At 44.0% G+C, this 12357-nt stretch overlaps 1 protein-coding gene across 1 annotated transcript in view; it reads right to left on the reverse strand.

Annotated features, from left to right (window-relative positions):
- MYOZ2 (myozenin 2) overlaps positions 1-12357 on the reverse strand; it is a 230254-nt gene that overhangs the window by 12671 nt on the left and 205226 nt on the right. Inside the window, exon 5 of the mRNA XM_069743749.1 lies at positions 5980-6163. Within this exon, the coding sequence (XP_069599850.1) occupies positions 5980-6163 (184 nt within the window). The remainder of the gene's footprint in view (positions 1-5979; positions 6164-12357) is intronic.

A 12357-nucleotide genomic window follows, 5' to 3' on the forward strand; every position in this document is an offset into this window, starting at 1 on the left:
GATGTGATCATGGTCCACGTTATACGGCCATCTGACTGTGCCCTAACACAGATGCAGCAAAACCTTAAAGAAATGATCATCATGCAGTAATCACCTTGTAGATTTGTTATGCTCTTCTTTTGCTTAAAGGGGATGTCCAGTGAAAACAACCCATCAACTATCCACAGGCTAGGTGATCACTTTCTGATCTGTGGGTGTCCCACCACTCTTGTATTTGAGGTTTTGGTGAGACCATATACTACATTAGAAAATTACCCCAAGGGGCAAAAGGACCCTATTTTAGGGATCATAAATAAAATTTGACTTTATTATTTAAATTAATAGCATTTGAATATAAATATATTTTAATAACGCACTAGTGTCATAAAAAGGGGAGGAGGGAATATGGTGTGCTGAAAGCCGCTGACAGATCCATGAGTTCTGTGTGAAAACCCGTAATAGAGGAATAGCTAGTAAAAAAGTGGTAGATGCTGTCATGCTAAACAGATGGTGAGCACCGTGGAATAAAGAATATGCAAAATTGAAACTTCAAAAACTAATTGATAGCTATAAGAATAAGGCAATAAACCTAAGTTTCATTGTCTCTTACTTAGTAAACATAGATTATGCAGCTTGAGGATTAGAATAGGTAGATAAGATAGTTAATACTGGTTGCATATAACTTAGTGCCAGATTTATTATGATGGAATATAGGCTGAACTGGATGGACAAATGTCTTTTTTCGGCCTTACTAACTATGTTACTATGTAATCCCTTCATTGGTGGTAGGCCGGGGTCACACTTGCGAGTGCAATGCGAGAAACTTGTGCAAGTCTCTCACATCAATACCCGGCACTGCCGCCGGCACTTGGGACCGGAGTATGCGGCTGCATGATTTTCTTTGCAGCTGAACGCTCTGGTCCTGAGTGCCGGCGGCAGTGCCGGGTATTAATGTGAGAGACTAGCGCGAGTTTCTCGCATTGCACTCACAAGTGTGACCCCGGATGTAGAGATAATATGATAGTCACATTAACAAATAAAGCAGACCAGTCACTGATACCAAATTACTTCTATCAACTGAGCAATATAAATTGTGTCACATAGACATACAGTTAGTAGAGGTTCCTCGTTGTGGTGTCTCCAAAAAATGCTGGTGGGTATGTAAGCTCCCGTCTTCCTTTGTGCGAGGGTGCGTGTGAGGGTATGTGCCCATGATCGGGTTGCTGCGGGTTGGACGCTGTGTACTTATTCAGCGTCCAGATGTTACAGCATAGTGGATGGTATCTCAAGAAATAACATGTCCACTATGTGTCCACAGACTCCTGCGGCTCACCCGTGGAGACGGACATGCGGGGGGTCTCTCCAGACTGCAGCATGTCATTTTCTCTTGTGGTGACGCGTGTCTATGTAACAGAAATCTCACCCATAGAATGTATTGGACGTGGTGAATCCCAGCAGTTCAGTGAACAAATGCGGAGTTACCTGCGTTCAATAGATAGCAGCACTTTGTGCACAGCGAACATGCGCTGCATCCAAAGCGCTGCTAGTTCTGGATCGTGTGCACCCGGCCTTAACAGTCTGGGGTCCTGGAGTAGTTGAATGCGGGTACAATGCAGTAAAACGCTAAAAACCTCATGGAAAGTCAGTGTACTGTCTGTTTTGATAGAAGATTTTATAGAGCGATAGATAGATAGATAGATAGATAGATAGATAGATAGATAGATAGATAGATAGATACTGTAAGTGTCATTATCATAATTATTTTCCAAACTGATATTAATGTGCAAAATATTATATTTTATATATTATAGGAAACAAATGTGGAAAAATAAGTATAATTTGAACATAATCTTGCTACTAAGTTCAGCACTAATATTTCAGATCTGATATTCCTCCTGCCAAATCTTCACTTCTCTCCATGAGTCAGTCTGGAAGTGACGTCACAGCATCTAATACTTATTTCCAGCAGCTGTTCATCAGACCTTGTTATTCTTCGATAATCTCACATGTTAGAGACCTGGGAAATGGTTGAAAAAATGTTGCTGCTCTACAGTACATCAGATTGTTAACAGTGGAAATAAGTGGAATTAATAATAACTATGTTTGGATATTAAAGCATTAGTATGCGGCATAACATTACTATGGTCAACATTATGGCCAGTCAGCGCAGGAGTGAAGACGTGTAAAGGGGTTGTTCCCTTTCAATGAAATCTCTCCTCTGCCTGCAGTTTGCTATTAAAAACAAACCGTGTCATACTCACCTTCCCCGGGTCCACCAGTGAGTCTACGCCATTGTTCCCGGTATCTGGCACAGTAGCTCTCTTCTAGAGCCACTGAGCTCACGGATTGGCTGTCGCTGTCAGCGCTGCAGCCAGTGCCAGTCACCGGGGAACAGCAGCAGAGACTCATCGGTGGACCCAGTAAAGCTGCGTAAAGCAAACTGCAGCCACGGGAGAAATTTAGCTAAAAGGGAACAACCCCTTTAAAGGGTAGTGGGATTGTTCTGGAGGTTGCTGAATATTGGGTGGAACACGCAACACCGTACATTGGTAGCTAGTGCCAGGTACTGCACATTATCTACTATTAAAGTCACATTAAGAGGATAATCACCAGTTAAGTACCAGTCCAGCTTGCAGCAGAGTTTTCTTTTGATGTGTAACAGTCTATTTAAAGAGGTATACCTAATATTCCTTACAGGGAGCCTGCTATGTGACAAAAATTCCATTAGCCTGCAGATATGGGGTTAATCTGAAGATTTATAGCGTTCTGATTAGTGATGAGCGAATATACTCATTACTCGAGATTTCCCGAACACACTCGGGTGTCCTCCGAGTATTTTTTAGTGCTCAGAGATTTAGTTTTATCACCTCAGCTGAATGATTTACATCTGTTAGCCAGGCTGAGTACATGCGGGGGTTGCCTGGTTGCTAGGGAATCCCCACATGTAATCAAGCAGGCTAGTAGCTGTAAATCATCCAGCTGCGGCAAAAAAAAACCTAAATCTCCGAGCACTAAACAATACTTGGAGGACACCCGAGCGTGGTTGAGAAATCTCGAGTAACGAGTGTATTCGCTCATCACTAGTTCTGATACCATAGGGCCGCCACATTGAAAGCACAGACACCAGGAGGAAATGAACTTTGTTCCTTCCAGCGGCCTCTGGCTTTCAGCTAGCTCTACAGTGCATCAGTGCCGAGCCGGCTGTCAGTCAGTACCGGGCCGGCTGTCAGTCAGTGCCAGTGCCAGGGATGTATTTACTGCCTCCATTCACAATATTCTGAGTGGTGACTTAAGCCGCGCCGGCTGCACCTCTATAACTGGAAGCCCGAGGCTATCGGAAGGAGTAAAGTTCATTTCCTCCCGGCAGTGGGGCTTTCAGTGCATCAGAACGCTATTGACCTGCAGTTTAACCACATATCTGCAGGTTAATAGCATTTTTTCCACATGACAGGTTCCCTTTAGCATTGTTATCATGGGAACCTGCCCTCTTTTTTACTCTATAGAGTGTTAGGGCTGGCGGAACGCACCGAGTAAATACAGAAATAGTATAGGTGCGTTCGCAGCGCAGGGTCCACCGTGCAGGAGGTCACAGGTTGAGTTCAATGTGTACAGAGCAGACTCAGAAATGGAACCTGGTCCATACCAGGCAGACGCTGACTGTGTTACACAGCTGGTTTCTGCCTGTTATAACAATGACAGGAGTTAGCCCTGATTGCTGCTTTTTAAATCATTTACATCGTGCTATCAATCACTGGAGGCAGCATTTAAATGGCTTGCTTGATAGTGCTGTCTCCCATTGGCTCATGCCAGTATATTGTATGAGCAATCGAATGATCGCAGGTTCAAGTCCCATAAGGATATGTTCACTCTCATCTTTAGAAAACATTTCTTTATTGCTGTAGTTTTTGGGGGACTTTTTCATGATCTGAAATGTTCTTTGCAGCCATTCTGACTTGACAGTGTCTATGGTAGTTTGGAGAAGTTTCCCTCAGGATCTGCTTCCAAAAATTGACATGTGCTTTCTTTTTTCCACATGCTTTTCAAAATCTTTTCAGGAAAAAAACTTCTCAAACAACTGCTTACATGAATAGCATAGTACATTTCAGAAATTCATTGGAAAAGTTTTCCAAGAGTTTTTGAAGCAGTTTTGAAGAAAATTATCATGTCTGGAAAAGAGCAATCTATCAAAGTATAACATTATAAATATAACTATTTTTTGTCTTCGTATTCTCCCTAAAAATGCAATAAAACCCCATCTCATATTGATGACCTATCCAGTGGATACATGGACATCTGGATCGCCCCCCAAGGGCCGTGGGGTACTCGATACCGGGTCCTTTGGTTCACAGGGGGATGTCACGGTGGCTGACCCGGTCCGTGGTCCTGGGACGTCCGTGTAAAGGGAAAGGTCTTTAAAGGGATAGAGTTTATGTTCCTGACGCCACCTGCGGTATTTGGTCAGGGTGACCGATGCTGCTTTAAGGGGTCCGCTGGGGTGATGTTATGGCAGCTAAATGGTATACCTTCCCACAGGTGAAGTATGTCACCAGGGCTTTCCGGTGTGTAGATGGTGGTATGGTGAGAGGCACATAGAAGAACGAGGACACAAGGTTGCAGTCTCTTTACCTTTACTGAAGACTTCAGCATCCACAGTCCAGAGCACCAGACCACAGGGCAGGCAGAGTCCGTCCGGTTTGGAGGCAAGTCCAGAGTTCCCTTATCCAGGTGGAAATCAGTAGCCTTCCCTTGCGCTGCAGTAGTGTAGTCCCTTACTGCCTATGGCTTCACATAAGGGTCTCACAAATGTGGTGTTTCGCTCTCTCTGTCCCCCATATAGGATAGGACAAAATCCGTATGACTGGTGACTTGAGCCTGTTTATAGGGTCTCTTAGATAACCCGCCTCTGAAGGTGTCACCGTGCCTCCTGGGTGTAGGTGCAGACAGGTAACCTGCAATTAGCAGTCCTGCCGGTCTCTGAAATAAGGCACAGAGGTCCTTACTCCCTCGGTGTTTCGGCTACCGTGATGTTGCGCCTCAGAAGGAGACAGCTTTAGTGGGGCTGGTCCCCTTCTGGTGTCCTCTCTTTTGCTTTGCTTTCCTTCACGCTCGCTGCAATACAATTCTGCTTTTCAAAGTCTCTTTCCGGGAGCTGCAGCTCTGAGGGCATGCACAGCTCCTTTGACATTCTGTCCTCCTTAGACTCTGGTCTGGAACTAACAGAACTCCTGTCTAGAGCTCTGTCAGGAACTAACTTCTGTCTGGAACTGACTAACTTTCCCTACAGACTACCAGTTATATATATGTGAGGAGTGACCTAATAAATAGGATCAGAAGCTCCCCCTGGTGGCCTGGAGTATGAATGTGTTGCATGTTTGTGATACCTGGATGCAGTTATCCTTTCTTGCCTCCAAACGTAGCATCACTCTCCCTGAGAGGAAAGCAATACCACTGTGACGACCAGAACCCTGGGGCACCACACATCCCCTTTAAGCACCAAAGGCAATTTATTCTGAGCAATAGATGTCGTTCTGTTAGCCAGCAGTGAACTGATAAGGAAGTTATCGCATAACATAGCCATCACTTCCAGTGTTACGAAAACCACTTTGATCTAAGCAGAAGCATAACAAATCAATACTCTCATGTATTGGACTTAAAGGGGTTGTCCGGTCTGTATCACTGCAGACTTATGAATCCCCCCAGTGCACAAACTGTGCTCTACGAGGATTTGCCGGTTTCTCAGCCGGGAACGGCAGTGATATATTCATTATACATAATCCTGGCCATAACCCGACTAGTGGACGTGGCTTCTCAAGGTCACGGCCACTGGTAATGTTCTATCTGGGACACATACATTGCCGCCATTCGAGGCTTCACACAAGTGTATAATACAAACTCATAGGCACTCGAAGCAATAGCGATACTGCTTTATAATTCAATGTCATCTCCCCATAGAGGGACAGTAACTAACAATGCAGAATATAATTAATTTGCAATATTTACCTGTTGAAGCTTCTATAGTCTGGAGCCTCCACCTTGTTTCCCGGAGTGGGCATTTTAGGATATAAAACCTCTAGGAGATCTGGGTCATTAACAATTGCTTCTTGCCAAGGAGACATGTAATACTTAGGAACTGCAGTCTCATTGAATTTTTCTGGAGGAATTTCTTTAAGTGGACCTGTGTATCCTGGATAAGTAAAGAAACACAATTGACATTAATATGACATTATGTTTAACTAGATGGTGGCCCGATTCTAACGCATCAGGTATTCTAGAATATGCATGTCCACGTAGTATATTGCCCAGCCATGTAGTATATTGCCCAACCACGTAGTATATTGCCCCCACATAGTATATTGCCCAGCCACGTACTATATTGTCCATCTACGTAGTATATTGCCCAGTGAAGTAGTATATTGCCAAGCCACATAGTATATTGCCCAGCCACGTAGTACATTGCCCAGTGACGTAGTATATTGCCCAGTCACGTAGTATATTGCCCAGTCACGTAGTATATTGCCCAGTCACGTAATATATTGCCCAGTCACGTAGTATATTGCCCAGCCACGTAGTATATTGCCCAGTCACGTAGTATATTGCCCAGTCACGTAGTATATTGCCCAGTCACGTAGTATATTGCCCAGCCACGTAGTATATTGCCCAGTCACGTAGTATATTGCCCAGCCACGTAGTATATTGCCCAGTCACGTAGTATATTGCCCAGCCACGTAGTATATTGCCCAGTCACGTAGTATATTGACCAGCCACGTAGTATATTGCCCAGCCACGTAGTATATTGCCCAGCCACGTAGTATATTGCCCAGTCACGTAGTATATTGCCCAGCCACGTAGTATATTGCCCAGTCACATAGTATATTGCCCAGTGACGTAGTATATTGCCCAGCCACGTAGTATATTGCCCAGTCACGTAGTATATTGCCCAGCCACATAGTATATTGCACAGCGACATAGTATACAGCACAGACACGTAGTATACTGCCCAGTCATGTAGTATATTAGCCAGTCACGTAGTATATTGCCCAGCCACATATGTAACAGGTTAAAAAATACTTAAAATTAAAAATAAACATATACTCACCTTCCGAGGGCCCCTTGTAGTCCTGACGCCTGTGTGCAGAGCACACAGCAGCTTCCGATCCCAGGGTTGGTATGAGCGCAGGGCCTGTGATGATGTCGCGGTCACATGACCGTGACGTCATGGCAGGTCCTTCTCACATAGCATCCTTGGTACCGGAGCCTGCCGCTTGCACTGCCGAGGACATGGCACGACGTCGCAGGGTGAGAATAACTTTTTATTATTATTATTATTATTTGTAACATTAGATATTTTTACTATTGATGCTGCATACGCAGCATCAATTGTAAAAAGTTGGTCACACAGGGTTAATAGATGCGTAAATGGAGTGCGTTACACCGCGGTCCATTAACGCTGGCATTAACCCTGTGTGAGGGCTGACTGGAGGGGAGTATGGAGCGGGCACTGACTGCGAGGAGGAAGGAGCGGCCATTTTGCCCGGCGTACTGTGCCCGTCGCTGATTGGTCGCGGCAATGGTCGTGGGCGTTTTGCCACGACCAATCAGCAACTTGGATTTCCATGACAGACAGAGGCCGCGACCAATGAATATCCCTGACAGACAGAAGGACAGACAGAAAGACAGAAGTGACCCTTAGACAATTATATAGTAGATTATTTCTAGTGGGTGCAGAGGTCCAGTCACTCGCAGGTCCTGGGCCTTAAAGTGCCACTCCAACATTTTTTTTTCTATTTTACTGCTGGAGCTTTATTTCTAACCTAAGTTTCCATACACTGCTTTCATACTTCTCTGCTGCCATCTTCCCTTTCTATTGCTGCCGCTCCCGTCGGTCTCTGGCAGTTTGTGACCTGCCTTATCGCTCCAGTGTTTCATGTAGTGAGATGGAGGCCACTCTTCAATACAAACCTATGAGAGCCTTGTTCTCACTGTCATAGACTTTGAGACATTGATAGCTTGTGACGTAACTTCTGACTTTCAGCCTGTCAGAAACTGCGGTCACAAGATGGCACCATGGGACCAGATTGGTGCCGAGAAAAGGTGAAAACACTGGAGAGTGAGTATAAGACTGGGGGCAGGGACCACTCCACCACTGAAAAAAAAATGCGGAAGTCATGCTTTAAAGGCACAAATATCCCTTTGGTCTATGTGAGAAGTCCAATACAATTAAGGACCTGTAATAGTTGGGGCCCTATTGGAAATTTTGAATTGGGGCCCAATATTTGGCCACTGGCTCAGCTGCAATAACAGGCACAACCTGTGATCAGGTGTGAGACTCTTTCTGGGAGCAGCAGTGCTGCTGAAACCTTGTTAAACCCCTTTAAGTATTTTAATTTCTATATAATTTATGCATCCTGTTTTATTTTTACTCACAATGACAAATGGGCATATATATGTGTTCTTATGTTTTATAATTTCTACATGAAACTTTTCACCTAAATGTTCTGTTCAGAAAAAGTGTTCAGAAGCACGGTGGATTGGGTTTCTACACTAGGATCACATATACCACGCCAAACACTGGCTAAAGGGATGCAAATCACACCATCACTGGACTTGACATCACTGGGCTTGACAGTGGAAATATTTGCTCAAGATGATGAGTAAAGTTTCACCATCTGGAAACCCGACAGAGACGTCTGAGATTGGTAAATTCCGTAGGAACACTTTATGTCGTGCTGTATAGCGCCAACCGCAAAGTTTGTCGGAGGAAGGATAAAGTCATCTACAGACCAGGCAAAGCTGGGCAGAGAGCTGGCATGTATAACTGAGTCATAAGTAGTAGTGGAAAAATAGTCAGAAAAACAAAAATAATGATGGTTAAGAATTCAAAGAAATGGAAGGGGATAACACAGAAGTAGAGTCTAGGTTTAGGATAAAAAGGGGAAGGTAAGGCTTGTAGGAAAAGTTGGCATTAAAGATGTACCAGAGTGAGGAGCAATTTTTTAGAGGTCATGGCAGCAATCAAGGTGATGGGAACTTGAAGGTGTCAGAGGTCTCAGCATTATTCACAAACCACAATAAAATCTGAAATATTTCTCTTAATAATGTCTTAGAAAAGAAACATAGACCTCACCATCAGTTTGTAATAAGCAGGAGGTTGTGGCACTGAATGATTCACACATATGTTCTATGCTCAGAATTAGAGTAGATACAAAAAAAATAAGGCGAGGATAGAGATAAGTGAGCAGAAACTGGAGGACACAGTTCATACTTTTGGCAGGCTCACAATATATTTGGAAGGGATATATAATAATTTGTACACTGTACAGCAGTGAATGGAAATAAAGAGAAGTCCATTGAAGCCAGAACCTCATACTTTTACCACTTCCTAATAATTTATGGTGTAAAGCTACAGTAGCTCCACACTATTTTCCGGGTGAGGCTGCGAATGTTAGGAATTCTTCATTCAGGGTGGATCTGTAGAAAAGAAGCTAAGATGCTTTTTTTTAGGAAAGCTGCTTTGTCTACTTAACAAAAAGACTTAATTAAGGGATTATTAGCAGAGGTTTTACATGCAAAACTCTCCTGAGAAAAAACATCATCAGATCTTGAAGGTCTGTACATTTCTAGGTGTCAGTCATGTATTTCGCTGAAGAGGTTCGCTCTAGAGGTTGCAGAGTTTCCATACAATATATATATATATAAATCAATCTTGAAGGTTGTTTTGCCATGTCTTTTCATATTGCAGATGTGGCTTATTTTGTTGCATGTCTTGGCCACATGAAAAAATATTTTGGGCCACCAAAAATTCATGCAGCATTTCTATTTGTCGTCCAGAATGGTTTTACTAAATATCTAATGCCAATGATACATGTGTGCATATTATATAAACTTACTATGAAAACATTGGGCAAAAATGAGAAAGGGAACCATATTACAATTTTTTTTAAATAATCAGTAATATCATTGAAGAGCCACAAAATGCCCAACCACAGACATACCATAAGATAGCACATATACATTCCTTCCAACCATCCTGGATTTAGCAGAACAATCTCGAATTTAGGAAACTGTCCTGCTGTTCCGAGAGATCGAGGGTACGTGACGACTTCAAATACATCAGTGTTCTGTGGACACAGATACAGTTGGCTGTAACGGTCGCACATGGAGCCACCAGGTTTTTGCTGCACCATTGTGCCTAAGGTAGAAACTGATGGTCCTGCAAGGACTTTCGAGAATGTCATGTTAATTGATGGCAAGACATACAAAGACCAGTTGTAACCCAGAAGGAGCACGCAAGGATGTGAAAGGCAAGGATGAAGTATTTGATCATACTGTGTTTGAGGGACTATACTGTGAGTTCATCATACTGTATGTGCGGGGGCGCTGTGGTGAAATTATTTTGTGAATGTTTTTTTGGGGGTATAATATTGTGTGTGTCAGATTTTGAGGCTCATCATACTGTGCTACTCTGATGTTGAATTTTGGGAAATCATACTGTGTGTGGAGAGGCCTTGGGGGCATCATATTGTGTGTGAGGGCAGTGTGGGAATCATACTGTTTGTGTAGGGGCTTTGGGGCATTTTATCTTAGTGGGGGAATCATGTTCTGTGGGAGACTGTGGGGGCATCATATTGTAAAAGGAGGAATTTACCGGTATGATACTGCGTGGTAGGTATTATATGTAATATATTGTGGGGGACATCATACTGTATGAGGGAGAATATTCTTTGTGGGATATTATACTGTGTAGGGGCATAATACTGTGTATAGGGGACTGTGGGGGCATTCATTATACTGTGTGTGGGTGATTATGGGGAAATCATACTGTGTAAGAGAGGGTTTGTGCCTAAATCTGTATGTGATGGTCTGTGTTGGGCATTATTCTGTTTATGGGGCATTCTGTGGGTATCATATTGTGGGGGACATCATTTTGTGTGCAAGGACTGTAGTACGAATCATTCTCTGTAAGTATTATAGTGGGACATCATACTATGTGTGTTACGACTGGCGGAACGCACCGAGTAATGATATGAATTTTTATTGGTGCGTTCGCAGCCGGGGTCCACCATGCAGGAGAGAAGCCAGCTGCAAGTGGAATGGCGGCCCTATATGGCGGTATAATGTCAAATTAGATGCAAGTTCCGTCACTCGAGAGGACTGCTCCAGCACCAGTGGATGAGGCATCCACCTCCATTATAAACAGCTTATCAACATCGGGATGATGTAAAATGGGAGCGCTAGCAAAATGAGATTTAATTGAGAGGAAGGCCTTGGAGACCTCCTCCGACCACAATTTGGGATTTGCTCCCTTCTTGGTGAGGGCTACCAAGGGAGCTACTAAAGTTGAGAAATGCGGAATGAACTGGTGATAGTAGTTAATGAACGCCATAAAGCGCTGCACCGCTTTGAGAGAGTGGGGTTCTTGCCAGTCCATCACAGCCTGTAGTTTGGCAGGATCCATAGCCAACCCCTGGACGGAGATGATATAGCCAAGGAAAGGCAAGGACTCCTGCTCAAACACACATTTCTCCAACTTAGCATAGAGGAAGTTTGCCCGTAAGGGGTAGAAGACTTTGCAAACATCTCTCCAGTGAGAGTCAATATCTGGAGAGTAGATGAATATATCATCCAGATAGACTACGACCGAGGTGGAGAGCATATCCCAGGAGATATCATTTACAAAGTCTTGGAAAACGGCTGGGGCATTACAGAGGACGAAGGGCATCACTAAATATTCATAGTGCCCATCCCTGGTGTTAAATGCCGTTTTCCATTCGTCCCCCTCACGGATACGAATCAGGTTGTAAGCACCCCGCAGATCTAATTTGGTTACTACCCTTGCTCCCCATAGCCTATCGAAGAGTTCAGATATCAGGGGCAAAGGGTACTTATTCTTAACGATGATGGCGTTAAGACCCCTATAGTCTATGCATGGACGAAGTTCTCCGTTCTTATTCTGCACGAAAAAGAATCCCGCCCCTGCAGGTGACACTGACTTCCTAATGAACCCTCTAGCCAAATTCTCCTGAATATATCGAGTCATAGCCTCCATCTCCAGGAGGGAGAGAGGATAGACCTGACCCCGGAGAGGATCTGCTCCAGGCATGAGATCAATAGGACAGTCATATGTACGGTGAGGCAGAAGGGTCTCCGCAGCCTACTTGGAAAACACGTCCGCATAGGACCAATAGCACTTGGGGAGAGAAGTAAGATCTGCGGGTACCTCTGTAGTGGCAACCTGAATGCACTCCCTTTGACATCTGCCCTTACAAGATTCACTCCAACCCAAAATTCTCCCTGAGGACCATTCTATATGAGGAGTGTGGAAACATAACTAGGGTATCCCTAGTAGAATCTCATCTATTCCCTAGGGAATGTCAAGCA

Source organism: Ranitomeya imitator, chromosome 1 (genome assembly GCF_032444005.1).
Source record: "Ranitomeya imitator isolate aRanImi1 chromosome 1, aRanImi1.pri, whole genome shotgun sequence".
NCBI lineage: Eukaryota > Metazoa > Chordata > Amphibia > Anura > Dendrobatidae > Ranitomeya > Ranitomeya imitator.